General features: G+C 63.3%; 2 protein-coding genes across 3 annotated transcripts; both read right to left on the bottom strand.

Moving 5' to 3' along the window:
• Positions 1-2,874: 2,874 nt before the first annotated feature.
• Positions 2,875-6,913, bottom strand: ACY3 (aminoacylase 3). Its single transcript, XM_008147021.3, has 6 exons — positions 6,678-6,913; positions 5,671-5,866; positions 5,332-5,425; positions 5,091-5,198; positions 4,801-4,910; positions 2,875-3,084 (listed from the first exon to the last, which is right to left on the bottom strand). Exons 1-6 carry the CDS (start codon positions 6,911-6,913, stop codon positions 2,875-2,877), a joined length of 954 nt encoding a protein of 317 aa, XP_008145243.2.
• A 4,614-nt stretch (positions 6,914-11,527) lies between these two features.
• On the bottom strand, positions 11,528-17,948 carry ALDH3B2 (aldehyde dehydrogenase 3 family member B2). 2 transcript variants are annotated; one of them, XM_008146856.3, is made up of 10 exons: positions 17,890-17,948; positions 15,494-15,656; positions 15,011-15,121; positions 14,723-14,843; positions 14,457-14,542; positions 14,266-14,347; positions 13,665-14,051; positions 12,879-13,045; positions 12,311-12,410; positions 11,528-12,063 (listed from the first exon to the last, which is right to left on the bottom strand). In XM_008146856.3, the coding sequence occupies exons 1-10, from the start codon at positions 17,946-17,948 to the stop codon at positions 11,879-11,881; spliced, it is 1,461 nt and encodes a 486-aa protein (XP_008145078.3). In that variant the 3' UTR covers positions 11,528-11,878. The 2 variants fall into 2 exon arrangements, with proteins under 2 accessions (XP_008145078.3, XP_054581013.1); XM_054725038.1 differs by lacking the exons at positions 12,311-12,410; positions 15,494-15,656; positions 17,890-17,948 and having other exon boundaries at positions 11,890-12,063; positions 15,011-15,055.
• Between the last annotated feature and the right edge of the window lie 808 nt (positions 17,949-18,756).

The raw sequence follows: 18,756 nt of genomic DNA, 5'->3' as shown, positions 1-18,756 counted from the left end.
TCTTGGTTTTACACCTGGTCTCTGCAGGGGGGACCCCGGCTCTGGGCTGTGCAGGGCCCCTTTCTCCAAGCCACCGCACGCTGCACCGTCTGAGGCCACTGGCCAGGCTGGTCCTGCCCTGGGCGGCGCTGTGCGGGAGGAGGGCAGGTGGGAAGGCTCTGACGTGGCAAAGCCTCCCTCTCCCCTACCGGCCCCCTCCTGGCTCCCTCCCTTCCCCGGCTAGGAGCCCCCAGCCATTCCTGATCAATGGCCCAGGCACAGGGTGGGGGCCTATCTGGAGGACGAGCTGGGTGGTCCGCAGGGGCCCAGGCCTGGCTGACTGGAGGGGCTGGGCCGATGGGGCCTCGGGGAGGTGGGGGGCCAGGGCAGTGGCAGTAGCACAGGGGCTGCAGGGCAGAGGCAGTGGCCTCCACCAGGACCCAGACCCCTGACCTGGGGCTGCGGGGGTGGAGCCACGGGGAAGCTGAGCAGGAAACTAGAGCAGGTGCTGCAGAGACAGAGCCCGCGTGGGCGGGAGGGAGCCTGGTGCCCCTCATGGTTTGGCCCAATGAGCTGTGCTACACTGGCAGGTCCCTGACCATCCCTGTGCCTCGGTTTCCCCAACTGAACTAGGTGCATAATCTCTCCTGCCTGGGATGGGCGGTGAGCCGGCCCCGCCCTGGCTGCGGAGGCCTATACAGTCCACAGGATGGGAGGCTGGCCCCGGCGAGGCCGCGGGGGTCGGTCTGCGCTGCCCAGGGGTCTGTCCATTCTCCCAGCCAGACCAGGTACCTTCTCCAGGCTGCCCCCTGCTGGCCCTGTGCTGGGCGTTCAGGGGACACACAATCACTGGCCAGGAAGGCAGAGGGCGTGGGGTCCCCGAAGCTGGCTGCTCTCAGTTGGGAGTGCCGTTTGGCCATTTGGTTCCTTCCACGTGGCCGGGAAGGGGCACCTGGCTGGACCCCAGGTTGCCCACTGGGAGGGAGCAGCCCAGGCTGACCCCAGGCCAGAGCACCCAGGCTGGGCTGGCAGGCTCCACCAAGGCCAGCTCGTCCCAGCCCCACCCCCGCTCCTCCTCCAGAGGCTGGCACTGGGGGTGTGGGGTTGGCAGAGGCCCATGCCTCAGAGGGGCATCAGCGGGACGGGCTGCCCCTCCCAGAGCCTCGAGCCTCAGGCCCCCTCTCCCCCCTCAGCTCAGGCCCGCGGGCCCTCAGTCCCCAGGTCCCCGATGCCTGCCTGCCGAGCCTGAGGGGTCCTGCAGGGAGACGGCGGCCGGGCCCTGGCACACACCGAGCCAGCCCTGGGGGAAGGCTGCGCTGGCTCGGGGTTTGCTGCTGGGCAAGTTGGGTGGGAGTTCTCTGTGCTGGTGATGGAGAGTCCCATGGCACCCAGGGGCCACCCTGCGGTAGGGCCATGCCACCCTGACCCAGGATCCGCAGTGGGTGGAGTGGGAGGTGGGGTTGATGATGGAGGGACCTGGTAGCTCCCTCTCAGCCCGGACCTGGGGGCGGGCCAGCCTGGGGTTCTGTTGGCCCGTGTGTGTGCATGTGTGTGTGTGTGTGTGTGTGCGTGTGTGTGCGCTTGTACACGCCTTGGTCTGTGTGTTGGGAAACACCCCCACACATGAACATGAACATGACCACACGGACATGCCAACCCATATAACACACGTGCACACAGATACCAACCTGCCACCACCCGTGTTCACACGTGCACAAGCTCCTGTGTGCACAGACACACACGCTCACACACCCGCCCCCCATGCACACATACCAGGCACTCACGCACTCCTCCCTGCGCAGCCCCTCCCGCTGGCCAGCTCTTCCTGCCGGAGGCACCTCCTGGCCCCCTGCCCCCTCATCCATCTTGCCTGCCAGCCCGTCCCTGGCGTCCCCGTATCCTTCACACCTTCTCATCTCGCTGCTCAATAGCAGGAGGCGGCGTGGCAGCTGTGGCCGCGGGGAGATGGATGGGCCGGCGGGTGTGGAGGGCCGGGGAGCCAGGCCTCGAGAGCACGGAGCTCGGGCTCTCCCAGCCCCTGTCAGCCAGGAACCATGCCCTGCCGGCTCAGGCGGGTGTGGGCACGGTGGGGCTGCGCTCGGAGCGTCCACCCTCCCCGTTCTGCCTGCCGTGGACAGTTTGGCCAGGACCCAGGGACCCCAGCGGTAGGCCCTGGCACACTCCTGCCCCCGGGCACCTCCTCCCTGTGTGCCGGCACCGGGACCTGCGGGCCCGGGTGGAGAGAGCTCTGTCGAGCTGCACGCCCTGCCCAGCCCTGACTCCCCGGAGCTCCCCTGAGCTCATTACACGCCTGGAAACGCACATGGGGCTGTGCGCCCATCACATACAGATCCTCCCAGGACAGCCACGGCACTGGTTCTCGGAAACACCTGTGCACACACAGCACCTGGGGCGGGCATACACGTGGGCACCCACACACGTGTGCACATATTGGGCACGCACTTCTGCTCTCCTAGCCGACCCTCTGGCCGCAGGAGTGTGGGAAGTTGGGGACCCTCCTCTGGTCATGGCCTCTGGAAGCCCTTCTGCTGGTCCGAGGACAGCCTTCCTCAGAGGTTCCCCCGCAGTTTAGGATCTTCCCTGGACATGCATGGGCACAGAGACAGCTACCACTAGCCCCAGGACACACAGCATGTCCAAGGCCACACGGGGCCAGACTTGCCCCAGATCCTGAGGCCACAGAGAGGCACCACACAAGATGGAGGACACCAGCCATGGCCCCCTGGAATCATCCACTTTATAGAATGGGAAACAGAGGCATGGAGGTGGGTGTGTGTGGCAAGGGTCATGCTATATAGAAGATGGCAAGGGGGCCTCTGAGCTGGGGATCATGCCTCAGGTGGGAGGCCTGAGGCCCGGCGGGTGTGGCCTGGGTTAGGGAGCCGGGGCGGGGGCGGGGGCGGGCAGGGCAGGCACAGAGAACGTGAGCTTCTCCGTCTGGAAGAAGGCAATGCCCTTCTTGTAGTAGGCGGCCTCGTTGATGAACACGGGGTACGCAGTGGCCTCCCCTTCATAGAGCACGTCCTTGCCGCTGAACATCTGGAAGACGGGTGCTCCCGGCCGCAGCGGCTCGAAGTCTCGGTCCTGGGAGGACAGCCAAGGGCCAAGGGTGCTGGGGCTGACCTCTGCCCTGGCCCCAGTGGGGGTGACCCCAGCAGGGACTGTCCCAGAGATGCCCCTCCCTTATGGCCTCACCCACTCACTCCTTCACTGCCTTCATCAATATGACAGGGTGTCTACTGAGATGCCAACTGGCCCTGTGCCTAGAAAGGGAGACACCAGTCACCTTGGAAAGACGTTTGTCATTGTGGAAGAGTGCCTAGTGGTTACAGGCACAGAGAGTAAAGCCTCGGTGCAAATTCTTGCTAGCTGTGTGACCTGGAGCAAGTCACTTAACCTCTCTGTTCCTCAGCTTCCTCGGCTTTAAAATAGGAATGATCTCTCCTCCCATCACCCCGAGGTTTACGTTAAATGGCTAATAGCACTTATGTTTGCATTTAGTAAACATAATATAAAAGTTTATTAAATTAAAGTTGTGGAAGAAATCAATCAAAATGACTGTTACTACTTAGCACGGAAGATGGGCAGGGCAGCTTAAGGCCCTGGAGCCCTAAACACTGACAGGGTGGAGCCCCCTCCCACAACATGGTCACAGGATAGCACCTCAAAATGAAACATGCAGCTGTTTCCGAACAAAAAGGTCCGACCAAGTTCTGACTTTTCCTACAATTGTTACTTTGGTCCTTCAGAGTATTTTTGAAATACCAAATTCTTCCCAATATTTCTCTCTGTCATGCCCGTGCCCTGCCAAGCTCTCAGTGTGTGCCAGGTCTGTGTGCTGGGTCGCCCCCATGTTGTGGCACGGACAGGGCTGACCGAGGGAGGTGGGGCCCCTGAGACAGACACCCATCCCGGCAGATCCAGAATGACGGGGTCACCTCTGACACGGGAGGGGTCTCCCACTGGTTCCACCGGCAGGAGAGGACCCTGCCGGCCCACAAGGGCTCATCATGGAAGAGGGGTTCTGGCTGGCCACTGGGCTCAGCCGCTGAGCTTTGGGGTGGAGTGAGGAGGGCAGGTGGCCCCTCTGATGCCCCTCTCACACCTGAAGGCCAGATTGGGGGGGAGGGTTGGGGAACACTTACTAATGAGGCTAGGGCTAAGGCGCCCATCGGGGGCACCCCTGCTGCCTGGGCAGTGCAGAAAGCAAAGGCCACGGAGGGCGTGGGCCTTGCTCCACAGCGACCCCATGTGGCAGCAAGGAGAATGGCAGCTGGTTGGCTGCCCTTGCCTACCTTCTTCCTGCCAGATAGACTAGTAGAAACAGGATCCCCCAGTCCCTGGAACATTCAGGAAGGGGAGGCCTGGAGAGGGAGATGCTGGACTCCCTGCTAACTCGCATAGGGATGCTTGAGGAATTAACTGGGAAGTAGAGGGCTCTGTATTTGCACCTCCAAGCAGGGTCATGCCTGCCCCCCCTTCCCTCCCCCGGCCGCTCTGCAGCCAGGGGAGGTGTGTCCAGGCTGTTGTGGGGCCCCGGGGCCCCTCCACAGGCTCTGTGAGGATCACTGTGGCCCAGCGTCCCAGCCCGTGCAGGGTTCCCGCAGAGGCAGTACGGGTGGGCATGGGCCCGGGCTACTGCCCCCTGCTCCGGATTTGGGGGTGCTGGCGACTCTGTGGGAGGCACTGTGGTCCCTGCCTCTGTGCCCGTTTTCTGACACCTCCCAAAGCTGTGACCTAGGAGCTCCACCGGACAACACACACACACACACACACACACACACACACACACACACACACCTGCAGCTGAGGATGCACCGTGCCTGCCAGCTCCCCGGCCTCCGTGCGTGGGAAGTTCACGCTGCTCACTTTTCTATACGCTTCCATCTCAAAGGCAGGGAAGGCGGTGCCTGTGGGAGGCTGCGTGTGGGAGCCCGTCCCTCCCTCCAGGCCCCGGCGGAGTGGGCCCTGGGGGCCACTCAGGGCTGGCTCCCAGCCCACCCCAGAGCCGGGCTCCTTGGCCCCTGGGCCCCTGGGCCAGGCCCTCTCCTCTCAGGACCTCCGTTTCCCGGCAAGTCCTGGGGTCTCACCCTGGTTGAAGAGCTGGATGAAGTCCAGGGCTGCGGCCACCAAGGCCCTCATCCTGATGAGAAGGTCGGCCCGCAGCACTCCCTGAGGCTGGGGGCCCAGCTCCAGTCCTGGGGACCCAGAGGGAAGGGGTCAGGCAGGTACTCCAGAGACTTGGGCCCTCTGGACCCCTAGACCCCGCCCCCGCCCATCATCTGGCCCCGCCCTTCCCAGCCCCTGAGAACTTCGACCATCTGGGCCCACCCAGTCCATTCTTGGCCACGGAGCTGACGCTGTAACTCTCTTCTCCCGGCAGCTGGTACAGGAAGACCCGGCAGGGCAGCTCGGGGCTCTGCAGCTGTGAGCGGAGGGGTGGGTCAGGGCCCAGGCCTACCTGGGCGGGGAAACTGAGTCGAGGGGGGCGCATGGAGGAAGCACAGAGCAGCGTGGGGAGGGGCGGTGGGGGGTCCAGAGGGTGGCAGGGCCCTGGGACTGGAGCCCAGGAGGCACCCTCCCCCAACCCCGTCCCCAGCTGAGAGGCGCCAGCCCCAGCCTGCTCTCCTCCCCACCCTCCCCCTCGGCACTCCGCCGGCACAGGGCCACCTGTAGGTGGCGGCACAGGTGCATCGCAAAGACGTTGTGGGCGGATTCCGCGATGAGGCAGGTGCCCATGCTGGCCGTGGTGTTGTGCAGGTCCAGGACGAAGTCAAAGGCCTGGCCCGAGGCCTTGGGCCCCAGCAGCTGGTTCAGCTCTCGGGCCCTTGTCACCTCGTATGGGTCATCCGGGTGGGCCCTGGCACTGCAAGGGCAGGGATGGGGGTATCACCACCCACAGTCTCAATCATCAGAGGCTTAATGAGAGCAGGGGAGGGGAGGGAGCCTCGTGTGCTGGCAGGAGTGAACCCCTGAGACCCTGCAAGAGCGACAGACCTCTGCAGCGTGCCTGCCCCTCTCAGGGCTCTTGTTGGCTCCCCGCTGCCCCCGTAAGGTTCAAACCCTTGGCCTGGCCTGGCCTGGCCCACTTGCCTCACCAGCTCTCACTCCAGCCACACTTCCAGCTGGTCTCACTGCTAGACCTGTGCACCTGCTGGGCCCTTCCCTGGAAGCTCCTTTTCTCCTCTCTTCACCTAGTTAATGGGGACTCACCCTTCCGTGCTTGGCTGAGGTACCACCTCTTCCAGGAAGCCTTCCCTGACTACCCTTGGTCAGGTTTCTGTAGCCCCCACCCTGCATTTAGCCCCCGGGGTTGTGGTTACTGGGTTCCTCCTCTGTCTCCCGCAGTAAGCTGAGAACGACACCTCATTTCACTCCCCATTCTCTCAACCGAGCTGGCCAGAGCCTGGCTCAGAGGTGGGGCTCAGCGAATGTCCATTAAAGAAAGTAAAGTGAATGCAGCCTGAGGCCCTGGCCCAGCCTGAGGTCAGGAAGGCTCCCTGGAGGAGGTGACATCAGTTTGGATTTGTCTGAGCTGAAAAGGAAGAACAGGCATCGAAAGCAGAGGGGTGTGCCCTGCTCGCGGCTGGAGGATGAGCGTGAGGTGAGGCTCTCAGAGCCAGTCCAAGGGCCTGGGCCACCTGGCGGCAGGGCCCCACAGCCACCAGGACACTCACGTGAGGAAGGCGCTGGTGAAGGTGCGGTTGAGGTCACAGTCCACGTAGCGGCGGCAGGCGGCCGTGGCTGCTGGGTTGGCCAGCACGGGCACTGCGGAGAAGCTGGGTCTCCGCAGCTCCCCCGGGGCCCGCAGCCAGTGCCGCGCCAGGTAGACGCCAGACATCTCATTGCCGTGGGTGCCCCCGACCACTGCCACGCGGCGCAGGGGCTCTCGAGGCTCAGGCCGCGAGCACATCCCGCGTGGGTGGAGGGCCCGGTGGGTGCGCCTGCTTAGGGCCCAGTGCTGAGCTGGGGTGGGGTGGGGTGGTGAGCTCCCTGAGGTCTGACGAGTCTCAGAGTCCCAGCCAGGCAGGTCGGCTGTCTGTCAAAAGATGTGACTGAGGTGAGTCCCACTGCACCTCCACCTCCACCTGCTCCCTCAGGGGCCCGAGCACCTTTCCTGGAGGGTAAGCATTGCCCTTCCCTGCCTTTGACAGGAGTTCCTTTTGTTGTTGTTAATCCTCACCTGAGGGTTTTTCCCATTGATTTTTAGAGACAGTGGGAGGGAGGGCGGGGAGAGACAGAGAAAAAAAAAAAAAACATAGATGTGGGAGAAACACATCGACGGGTTGCCTCCTGCAAGCCCCCTGACAGGGGCCAAGGAATTAACCTGCAACCCAGCATGTGCCCTTGACCGGGAATCGAACCCGCAACCTTTCAGTGCACAGGCCACTGAGCCACCCCGGCCAGGGCCATGAGGGTTTCTTTCTCTTAAGGTGAGGTGAGGGGCCCAGACCTTCACCAGGGTGTACTTGATAGAAGGGAGTTATGCTCCGGTGTTATATACGGGGAGACGGGACACAGCCTGGGGGTGGGGGGAAGCATGTCCCATGCATTGGCTGGGAGGTGGCTCCCTGCCGGGTGTCCGGGCCTCCAGGGCCTCCAGGGCCTCCAGGGCTGGGTGTGCACATGGAGAGCAGCGGGTATTTGTGGGCCCGGAGATCCCCGGGCAGGAAGTGTTGGTGACAAGTTGGCAGAGAGCGGCGGTGGGGGTGGGGGGGGTGCAGGCTGAGGTCCAGCCAGAGGTCAGGAGCTGGGGTCTCCCCACCCAGCTCTAGCCCCCCTGCCACCGGCCGCTGCCCCAGTCCCCTGAGTTCAGGTCCTGCAGCCAGGCCGGTGCTCTGGCCAGAGCCAGGCAGGCGCCCAGTGGGGAGCTGCATGTGGCCTTGGAAAATCACCAGCAGGGACTCTTCGAGGCCTGGGATGAACATGAATCTCGAGAGAGGCCTGAGGGCTGCCAAGCAGGCCTGTTACTTCACAGGTGCCAGCCCGGGGCGGAAGGCAGCCCTGGCTCGAGCCACTGGCAGCCTGGGCCACCACCACCAGGGACCACAAGTTCCTCGTTGAGGCATGCAGCTTGGCGGCCACCCAGGTGAGAAGTGTCCCCTTCCCCCCGCAGCAACATGCTCTGCCCTCGCAGCCCCCAGAGAGACAGGTGTAGCTCGTGACTCCACCTGCTTTGTTTCGGACGTGACCCTCCGACCCATTTCCCAGATGTGGAACCTGAGGCTCGGACAGAATGCCCCAGGGCACCAGAGGTGGAGCTAGAGCAGGAACCTGGGGGTGTCCAGTCTGAGCCCCCCTCCGGGCCTGTCCCTCCCCAGGCTTAGAGTTGGTGTGAAGGTTAAATGAGATCACATGTGACTGGGGCCCAGGGGTCCCCACTCTGGGATGCAGCGGAGCCCAGACTCTCTGTAAGGGAGTCAGCGTCGGGCACAGCGGCCCTGGCTGCAGAGGGCCCCCCACCACACCCCTCCCCGGGCTGCCCAGGGCTCTGACATGGTCTCAAGGATGGTCCAAAGGTCACTGAGGAGGCAGAGCCGGGCAGTGAACTGTCCAGCCCGGTCGACTCAGTGCCTACTCTGTGCCCGGCCCTGAGGCCCTGCCGCCCATCCCTGACAGGCTGTGTGACTTGGGGAGCGTCAGCGCCCTCTCTGGGCCTAGGTTCTGTCCTGGCCCCGAGCCGCTGAGAGGACTGAGGGAGAGGAGGGGCAGCCCCAGCTTGGAAACGGGCACAGCAGACCCTGGCATGACCGAGGGCAGGGGCATCCTCCACGGGTCCAACTTCTTCACTGCAGTTGGAGAAACTGAGGCCCAGAGAGCGGTCGAAACCTGAGCCAACCCACAAAATGGTCAGGCTTGACCCAGGAGAGCCACGTGACCTGGGAGCCACTCCTTCCGAGCCCCTGCCTGACCGTCCACCTCCTGAGCAGGCTCGTCCCCCTTCGGCCTTTGCTCACCGCCCTCCCGCTGTGTTTTCACAGCACCCTCATCGCAGCCTGTTCCTTCCTCCCAACCCCCACGAGGGCCACCCTGCCCACTCCTTCCCGCCGGCCGGGTGTCCGGGTGGGGGTGGGAGGAAGACTCACCCCATATTGTAGTTTCTCTCAATGGCCCGTCTGGACTATGGTCAGTCACCACAGTGGGACCAGCACCTATGGCTGAAGCTGACCCCTGAGCTCTAAGGGACCCTGGGACGGCCCCAAGCCTCGGGCAGCAGGAGCCCGAGACCGCGGGACAAGGAGAGGCCGCTCTCACAGACCTCGAGGCCAGGCCGTGGCAGGGCCCTGGGCAGCCCGGGGAGGGCTGTGGTCGGGGCCCTCTGCAGCCAGGGCCGCTGTGCCCGACGCTGGCTCCCTCACAGAGAGTCTGGGCTCCACGGCATCCCAGAGTGGGGCCCCCGGGGCACCCGACCCACATGATCTCCTTTAACCCTCACACCAACTCTAAGGGGTGGGGGGAGTCCATTCCACAAGCTAAGAAAACAGAGGCTCAGAGAAGTGAAGGGGCTTGCCCAGAGGCACCCGGTCCGAGTGGCCGAGAGGGATGCCACCCAGGCTGTGGAGGTGGTGGCGCTGCGGCAGGGAAGCGGCAGGACGCGCTGGTGCTGTGTGAGCCAGGCCAGGAGCCCGGCTGCCGGATTCCTCTGGGAGGTGGGGGTGAGGAAGAGGTGGGAGGGAGGGAGAGCTGGGAGGAGAGAGCAGCTGAGCCAAAGCCTGAAGGGCCCTAAGGCTCTCGGAACCCTGTGTGCGGGGTCAAAACCCAGGAACAGTGTTCGTTCTGTGCCTGACACACTGTCTCCGGGACTGAGCCTGGTCAGCGGTGACCGAAAGGAAAGGGCTGGGACTGGGAGGGATGGAGTGAGGAGGGGACACGTACCTGTCACATTTGGGGCCTCTCTGGAACAGCCTCCTCCGGGCAGGAGGCTGCACCTGCTCTCAGCCGCCCTGGCAGCCAGGATGCGGTCATGTGACTGCTCTACCAATCAGGGGCCACCAGAGCCCGGCACGCTGGACTGCCCTCCCCTCCCCACCTCCGGTGGCCCCCCAGAGCCACGTTTCCCTGGAGGCTTTGTCCCCCATCTGAACCACAGCAGCCAATGGCCGAGAGGGCAAAGGGAACACGCTTAGGTGGGTGAGGGCGGCGAAATGTCCAGTCTTCGATGAGCGGCATCGTCTGTTCTTTGCTCACTGGGCTCACTGCCCAGACTGGGGCCTGGACACCCTCCAGTTATTCTCAGTCCCCCTGGCTCTCTCTTTTCAGTCCAATGGTCATTTTGAGGAAGCAACTTCCCAAGGCAGAGGTGGGAGGATGGGATCTCTTAGACACAGGCCAATGGTCCCTCAGCTTCTCTCTGGGCCTCCTACTCATCCATCATTTATCCATCCACCCAACCAACTATCCATCATCTCATTCACCCACTCACTTGCCCTTCTACCCACCCACCCACCCACCCATCCTTCCATCCATTCGTCCTTTCACTTCCTTATCCATTCTTTCCTTCACTCATCAACAAGCCCCTGTTTAGCACCTCCTTTGAGTCCACCCTGTACCCTTGTGGAGACAACCATCCCCACCCATCCCCGGGGGGAGCAGGAAGATCATATCCCCCTGATTCCCTCCATCTCAGGCCACTAGCCCGGGCTCCAAGGGGCGAGGAGCCCACCAAAGCCGGCCTGGGGGTGTGGAAGTGGCCTCCAGGTGGAGGACTGGGGAGAGAGCAAGGGGCTGGTCACAACGGACCAGACGTGCTGTTGACCGAGCCCTCGCCCACACTTCTCACAAAGCCCGCCATCTCTGCGCTCTGCCCTGTTTGCTGTGTAAACTCAGGTCAGCCCTGTCCTGTCTAGACCTCAGTTTCCCCGTGTGTCAGACAAAGTGGTCAGATGTAGACTCTGCCTGCTCTGATCTCCTCTGGGCAGTCTAAGAGCAGGGAGGACAGCCGCGGCCACCCCGTGCACAACCCCTGCCTGTGCTAATCGCAGACATCACCAATCAACCGTCGCACTCCTTCCTGTTGGTTCCACACACAGCATTAGGGTTCTTGTCGATTACATACTTCAGGCAATTGGCCAGATCTAATCACTTCAGGTCAGCTCCCCAAGCCAGGTGTGAGGGGAGCTGTCAGAAATAGTTCTGTATTTGCCCGGCGGATGTCGACTCATGAGCCAAGAGGCCACTGGTTCAATTCCCGGTCAGGGCATATGCTGGGGTTGCGGGCTCCATCCCCAGTAAGGGGCGTGCAGAAGGCAGCCGATTGACAATGTTTCTATCTCTCTATCCCTCTCTCAAAATCAACAAAAACGTATTTTTAAAAAAGAAATAGCTCTATATTTTGGGAGCCGAATTATAGATCCTAATATAAGAGAGTGCTTCCCTTTTTTTAAAAATATGTTTTTATTGGTTTTAGAGAGAGAGGAAGGGAGAGAAAGAAACACTGATGAGAGAGAAACATTGACTGGCTGCCTCCTGCTGGGGGAATCCAGTCCACAACCGAAGCATGTGCCCTGACAGGGACTCGAACCCATGACCTTTCAGTGCATGGGATGATGCTCTACCAGCTGAGCCACACTTGCCAGGGAAAGGGAGTGCTTTCCAACCACCTGAATTGCCCACCCTTGCGGGGGTGAAGTCTCCGTCACCAGACATATCCAAGCAGAGGGCCAGTGACTCTGTCAGGAGGATGCCCAGGGGACTTGGGCCCCGAGAGAGGGGCCCAGCAGCCCAGAGGTCCTGTCCAGCAGGGAGACTGTTCAGACAAAACCCTGGGAGCAGGGCCTTTGCACTCTTGGAGGGGACGCCTGCCTTTCAGGGCCCGAGCACGTGGGCAGCAGCCGCCGAGGGGGCGGTGGGGGTAGGGCGCTGGAGATGGGCCAGGCGCTCACAGCAGGGTGCAGCTCTGGGAGCCCAAGGCCCAGCTCATCAGCCTCTTCTTCACGGCAGTGTAGGGCGGGTAGTGGAGTTCGTTGAGCTTCTCCAGGCCCGAGTGGGAGAGCAGGCAGGCGCGGTGGTTGGAGAAGGTGTCGAAGGAGAACTTGCCGTGGTATCTTCCCATCCCGCTGTGGCCTGCAATGGGCACGCAAGTGAGGGCCTGAGGCTGGGCAGCCCACCGCCCACCCCTGGCAGCCAGCTCAGGGAAAGCCTGGCCATTCTAAGGGCCATTTTGCCGATAGGGAAACTGAGGCCTTGAGAGGCCCAGGGCTTAGATCGACATTAACAGTGAATGAAGGCAAAACTGGGCTTTTCTGGGTCTGGAGGACCCACACAGGCGTCCCCGGGGTGGGGGCTGGAGGTGGAGGAGGGCAGGGCTCACCAACTCCCCCGAACGGCATGGACCACAGAGTCAGGTACATGAAGCCTTCGTTGCCTCCGAAGTTGCCACTGCTGGTCCGCGCCAGCGCCTGGTTCACTACCTGGGGGTGGGGGTGGTGGGGGGCAGAGTGGTGGGCTCATCGTCGGGAAAGGGGGCTCGGCCCAGCTGTTCCCTGGCTCCATCCTCTACTGAGCAGCATCACCTCTCAAGCACTTTCCACATGGAAGGGCCCTGACCAGAAGCCCAGCTGAAAGGGTCCCAAGCAGCAGCCTGGTCGGCCTGTCAGGACGCAGCTTAGCTCCGCCCCATCCCCTCAGGGCTCTGCTCACCACACAGAGCCTTTGCGTGGTTTAGGCAAACGGTACTCTCGGCAGGCAGCGGGCTCTCCGTCCCGATGGAGGCTGCCAGGGCAGACGCCGCCAGGCACCGGTCTGGCAGGTTTTGGGTGCCGAGCCCTCCCCTGCCAGGCGCCCTTGTGCAGGGAGTCATCGTCCAGGTGACTGGATTAGGGTGGGCTGTCTGCACCCCTTTCAGCGCCTCTGTTGCCCCAACCCTGCGCGGGCCCCACCTGGCTGCTGTTGGAGAAGGCGTACAGGGCCAGGGGCTTCTCCCGGCGGTTGATGAAGTCGATGGCCTCGTCCAGGCTCCTCACGGTCATGATGGGCAGGATGGGCCCGAAGATCTCCTCCTGCATCACCGGCTCCGTCTCCTGCACGTCCACCAGCACCGTGGGGGCTGCCCGGGCACAGGGGGCGGCTCAGCCCTGGGCGTGGGGCCTCGGGCAGGGCCCAGGGACCGGGGCTCCAGCTCGGGGATGTTCTAGGGAAGAGAGTCTCCCCACGGCCCTGAGCAGTGACCAGGAACCCGGGTCCCAGCCGTGGTCTGACAGTCTCAGGGTGACTGGATCCCAGAGCCCTGGAGCCCAAGGTCCCAGGCCCCAGCCTGTTGGAGCAGCGGCGTCCCCACGGAGTCCTGCGGCCCAGAGGCCGGGGCTGCTTTGTAAGCACAGCCCAGCGGGTGCACAGGCCGGGAATCGGCTCACAGGACCCGGGGTCACGGCTGTGGAGCAGCAGGTGCTGGGGCTGAAGCTGGGGATCTGAGGGTTCGGGAGCCTGGACACTGGGCCCAGCTCCGAGAAGCAGGGCTTGGACCCGAGGGTGGGGTCACGGGGTCACAGGCTCAGACCACGGCGACATGTGGCGTTAGTGTCCGGGAATCGTGGCAACGGCCGTGGACCTGGCTGGGCTCCATCAGTGGGGCCCTGGGAACCTCAGGGCCCAGCCTCGGCCCAGCTGTGGCCTCCAGCGAGGAGGGGCCTTAGCCCGGGGCCCCGGGTCGGGAGCGCGGGACTCACCGATGTAGCGGTCGCTCTCCTCACTCTGGCCCCCGATGACCACGCGGCCACAGCCCAGCAGGCCCCGGAGCCGCTGGAAGTGCTTCTCATTGATGATGCGGCCCAGGTCTGGGGAGGCCCTGGGGTCTTCGCCATAGAAGCGGGCGATGGCGCTCTGCAGGGCGGGCACCAGCCGCTCCTGCATGTCGGGGCTGCACAGGACGTAGTCGGGGGCCACGCAGGTCTGGCCGGCGTTGAAGTAGCGGAAAAAGGCCACTCGGTTGGCCACGATCTGGGGGTCGCAGTTGTCGTCCACGTAGCAGGGGTTCTTGCCCCCTAGCTCCAGCGTGACGGGCGTCAGGTGCTTGGCGGCTGCGGCCATGACAATCTTGCCGACTCGAGGGCTCCCTGAGGACATGGGATTGACCTTCATCCTCAACTGGCCTTGGCCAGAGGGTTCAGACACCGCCTGGGATCTGCCTGGCCATGCTCCCCGGGATCCCGCCCTCCAAGACCCAGAGGCCTGGCTGGTGCCACCCGGGACACTCCCCTGGGGGGCCACAGCCTTTTCCACCCTGCTCTCGGATGCCCTGCCCCAGGACACTGGTGGGGCCATCCTTACCCGTAAATAAGATGTAGTCAAACTTGTGTTTCAGAAGCTGCCCGGTCTCCTCGGGCCCGCCCAGCATCACAGCAAAGCAGCTCTGCAAGGAGGGACGGCAGCTCAGGGGACACCGTGGGCCCCCGGGATGCCGGACCTCCCAGGCGGGCAGGGGCAGGCCTGTGGGACTGAGGGGGTCAGGCCACGCTCACCTGGTCCAGGTACTGGGGCAGCACCTCGGCCAGGACCTTCTCTGTGCCCTGGCTGATTTCTGATGGCTTCAGCACCACGCAGTTCCCTGCAGGGGCAGATGGGGGAGACACAGGGGGACGCTGGTGTCCCCACCCCCACCCCAGGGCTGGCATCGGAAAGCAGAGGTGCAGGGAGGGTGTGCGAGGCTAGGGCATAACCTAGTGGAATTCTGGGGCTCCCCTGTGGGAAGGGCTATGGGCCAGGAGGGCTCAGACCCCCGCCTCACCGGCCGCGAGGGCGCCCACCAGGGGCAGCAGGGTCAGGTTCACGGGGTAGTTCCAGGGGCTGAGGATGAGCACCAGGCCGAAGGGCTCCTTCCGGATGAAGGCGGAGCTCAGCTGCGTTAACTGGGGTGCAAGATGGATGGTGAGGCCCAGCCAAGGACACCCCTAAGTCCCCTACTTCCAGGGCCCTTGAGGTGCTTGTGCAGTGGCGTCCCCATGAGGACACAGAGGTCCTGAGAGTCAGTGACTTGTCCTGGGTCGGGGTGCGAGGGGCCCAGCCAGCAGCTCACCAGGTTCTTGGCCACTGGCTGGTCCTTCATCCAGGCGTGCAGGTTCCGGAGCGCCAGGTCCACCTCCTTCTGGCACAGGATGAGCTCGGACACGTCCGCCTGAAAGGCTGACTGCGGCGGGGGAAATGCGGGGGTCAGGCCAGGGGCAGGACGGGGAAGGGATCTAGTGTGAGGGGTCCCCAGAGGTCCCTACCAGGGACATGGAGACCGTCTCCGGGGACAGCACAGCCGGTCCCCTGGGCAGGTGGCCTGGGCTCCAGGTCCCGCTCTGCCACTTCCCAGCTGCAGGGCCTTGGGGAGTGATACACCCTCACGGGTCTCAGGTCCCCGTCGGTAATGGAACAGCCACCGAGCCCGCCTGTCTGAGGAGTCAATGCTGAGAGTGCCGTGAGCACTGCGTGCCAGGGAGGGCCTGTGACATGAACAGGACTGAACCGGGACACGGCCAGCTCCCCCGCCCCTGCCGCCTCCGCCGCCCCGCACCTTGTGCAGGTCCTGCGCCAGCGCCTCCTGCAGCAGCTGCTTGTGGTCCTGCAGGAAGCGGCCCAGGCCCTTGAGCTGCGCAGCCCGGAACTCCGCCGGCCGCGTCCGCCCCGAGCGGAAGGCCTCCCGCAGCCGCTGCAGCGTGTCCTCGAAGGGGTCCATCCTGCCGGGGTGAAGGCAGTGTGGGCCGGGCCCCCCACCTTCTCAGGCACCCACCCTGCCTCTGCCTGCCCCACATGGGCTCACAGACACCCTTCCTGGGACTCACGTGTGACCCCAGAGGGCCAGGGCTGGCCCTGCACCCACCAACACACGCACCCTGCACACCTTCATGCCTCCCCTCCACCCAGAGCACCAGACCACCAGCAAAAGCCGGGAGAGGACGCTGGTCAGTGCCCGCTCTGGGCCTAACCCAGGCCTCAGGGCTCTTCGCCTCCCAGGCCACAGAGCTTCTCTGTCTCTGTGTGTGTGTCTGTCTCTGTGTGTGTGTGTGTCTGTCTCTGTGTGTGTCTGTCTCTGTGTGTATGTGTGTCTGTCTCTGTGTGTGTGTCTGTCTCTGTGTGTGTGTGTCTGTCTCTGTGTGTGTGTGTGTCTGTCTCTCTGTGTGTGTGTCTGTCTCTCTGTGTGTGTGTCTGTCTCTGTGTGTGTGTGTGTCTGTCTCTGTGTGTCTGTCTCTGTGTGTGTCTCTCTCTGTGTGTGTGTCTGTGTGTGTGTCTGTCTCTGTGTGTGTGTCTCTCTCTGTGTGTGTCTCTGTCTCTGTGTGTGTCTGTCTCTCTGTGTGTGTCTGTCTCTCTGTGTGTCTGTTTCTGTGTGTGTCTCTATCTCTCTGTGTCTCTGTCTCTGTGTGACGCCCATCCCAGGACCCCAACCCCAGCTCGGCTCTCATTTCCCAGGTGAGACAGGCAGGGCAGGGGTTCCCTGCCTTCCTCAGCCGTCCTCGTCTGTGTCCGCACTGTGAACTCCGGGAATGCCTGGGGACAGCTTCAGGCTTAGCTTGTCCATGGCCCAACCCAAAGGCCCAGACCCACCACTGCCCAGTAAAGTGAGGAAGCAGACCAGGGGCTGGGGGCTGCGGTCCCCAGCGTCCCCACAGGGGCTGGAGCAGGACAGCTGGCTCCTGCTTCTCATCCTCGGTGGCCCCCTGCCTCGCCTCCCTCTGCAGGGAGCAGGGACTGGCTCGCGGAGGCCCCTGACCCCGGTGGACCTGCGCCACAGAGGTCACCGCAGCAGACTTGGCCCGCGCTCGGGAGAAACCCAGTCTAGACATGGAACCACGCTGACAGGGAATACACAGCCTTACAGACACGATCGGGGTGCTGCAGGCTCTGTGGGAGGCCGGCCAGAGGCTCTGACTGCGGTGGGGAAGCGGGTGCTCCGAACGGAGGGCCCTGTGAGGGCACATCCTGAGAACAAGATGCAGCCAGACTTCACGAGGGAGTCGGAATCTATTCTGTGGGCGACGGGCGTACCGCAGCCCCGGGAGGGGGCAGAGCTGGCCGCCGGAGCTGAGCGTGTGGCGTGCATCAGCTTACCTGGCCTCCGAGTCTTACCGTCACGCATTGTGAGGATAGGAAACCCAGGCTCCAGAGCCCACCTGAGTTGCCCTCCCAACAGCTAGGATATGGCGACCCTCCCCCCCCCCCACCCACACACACACAGCTCAGCCCCACCTCTGCCCACAGCACTGCAACCTGCGCCAGCCTGCGCCTGAGCTTTTTATCGACTTCTCAGCATCTCTGGGCAGCTTCCATATTGTCTACAGCCGTGGTCGGCAAACTGCAGCTCGCGAGCCACATGCGACTCTTTGGCCCCTTGAGTGTGGCTCTTCCACAAAATACTACGGCCTGGGCAAGTCTATTTCGAAGAAGTGGCATTAGAAGAAGGTTAAGTTTAAAAATTTGGCTCTCAAAAGAAATCTCAATCGTTGTACTGTTGATATTTGTCTCTGTTGACTAATGAGTTTGCCGACCACTGGTCTACAGCGAGAATGCAATACCTCCAAAACCAGAAACAGTCTCACCTTTAGAACCAAAAGCCAGACTCGGTTCTGGCCTCCCCTCCCAAGAAGCTCCCTGTTCCTCCCCCCTCTACCAGGCCAGCCCTGGGGACACCTGCTTGGCCCCTGTAGCCCCTGCCTCCTCCCCCACCCGGGGCCAGGCCAGCCCTGGGCCCGGACTGTGGGTTCCTCTGAGGCTACTCCCAGGGGTCTCCATGGGGGACAGTGTGACCTGAGGACACACGGCACAACCAGGGCAGGCAGCACCCGCCCCCTGCGTGGAGCCAGGCCCTGGCCCGTGGGCGCTGCCCTGTGGCCCCACATCTCATCCCTGCCCCCCCCCAATGCCTTTCACCCTCTGGCCCCTCTGCCGCTGCCCCTTCCCCACGGCCCCACATACCCCAGCGTGGGCTGCGCCCTTGAATCCTTCACCACGCCTTTGCCCTCGGTGCCCGACATTCTGCTCCCAGATGAGCCTACCCTGCCCCTGCCCAGGTTGCACACCGGTCTCTGCCAGCTGCTAATCCTCCTAGGAGGCGCTGGCCACACGAGACTCCCTCTGCCCACCTCGCCCACACCTGGAAGTGGAGCGGCACCTGGGCAACCTGACAGACCCGCTGGGCTAGTCCCGCCGCCGCCCTGTTCACACACCTACACTTCCCAAGTTGACTGCCCTCTCTCCCCCTGTCCCCCGCCCCAGCTGGCTCTGGAACAGGTCTGGAAATTAGGCTGTCAGGAAATTAGCTGACAAATAGAAAGATGTGGGAGGAGGTGGAAATTACAGGATGAAAATGTCAGCGGGACCATGGCAGCAATTGGTGCCTCCTCCAGGAAGCCCTCAGCCAGCAGAGCTCTATAGCCCATCCAGGTGCCTGCACCAAGTCCTCATGTCCACCCCACCCCCCACCCTACACCACGGGCTCCTTCATCTGCACTCTCCACAGAGAGCCTGACCCGGCCAGGGCAGCTGTGGCTACAGAGTGCTGCATCCTTCCTTTGTCCCTTTATTCTCCTACTAGTGCCCCGGTGCACAGCTTCGTGCACATTGAAAGGAAATTAATTAGAAGGTGGCCAGAGGGGAGGGACTGGGCGAGACGGGCTGGACATGCCCTGGAGCCAACCTCCCGTGGTCCCTCCCAGGCCGGCCGCACCTGGGATGGTGCTGCAGCTCGAAGGGCGTCTGCAGAGTGAGTGGGGTCCCTCCAGCAGGTGGGTCCCTCAGCCTGGCCTGCGGGGATTGGGCCAAAACTGGCTCTCCAACATCCCG

Source organism: Eptesicus fuscus, chromosome 13 (assembly GCF_027574615.1).
Source record: "Eptesicus fuscus isolate TK198812 chromosome 13, DD_ASM_mEF_20220401, whole genome shotgun sequence".
Classification (NCBI taxonomy): domain Eukaryota; kingdom Metazoa; phylum Chordata; class Mammalia; order Chiroptera; family Vespertilionidae; genus Eptesicus; species Eptesicus fuscus.
This window is presented reverse-complemented; position numbering and strand designations above follow the sequence as displayed.

What these genes read in the sequence shown, in the direction of transcription:
- ACY3 (XM_008147021.3), bottom strand. Translation starts at nt 6,913, where the DNA reads ATGTGCTCGCGGCCTGAGCCTCGAGAGCCCCTGCGCCGCGTGGCAGTG. An exon ending in CGTGGCCAAGAATGGACTGG is followed by an intron (nt 5,199 to 5,331) that starts GTGGGCCCAGAT and finishes CTGGGTCCCCAG; the next exon opens with GACTGGAGCTGGGCCCCCAG. An exon ending in CGGTGCATCCTCAGCTGCAG is followed by an intron (nt 3,085 to 4,800) that starts GTGTGTGTGTGT and finishes CTGTCCTCCCAG; the next exon opens with GACCGAGACTTCGAGCCGCT.
- ALDH3B2 (XM_008146856.3), bottom strand. Translation starts at nt 17,948, where the DNA reads ATGTCGGGCACCGAGGGCAAAGGCGTGGTGAAGGATTCAAGGGCGCAG. An exon ending in AGCCAGTGGCCAAGAACCTG is followed by an intron (nt 14,844 to 15,010) that starts GTGAGCTGCTGG and finishes CTTGCACCCCAG; the next exon opens with TTAACGCAGCTGAGCTCCGC. An exon ending in GGAGAGCGACCGCTACATCG is followed by an intron (nt 13,046 to 13,664) that starts GTGAGTCCCGCG and finishes GTGCCCGGGCAG; the next exon opens with CCCCCACGGTGCTGGTGGAC.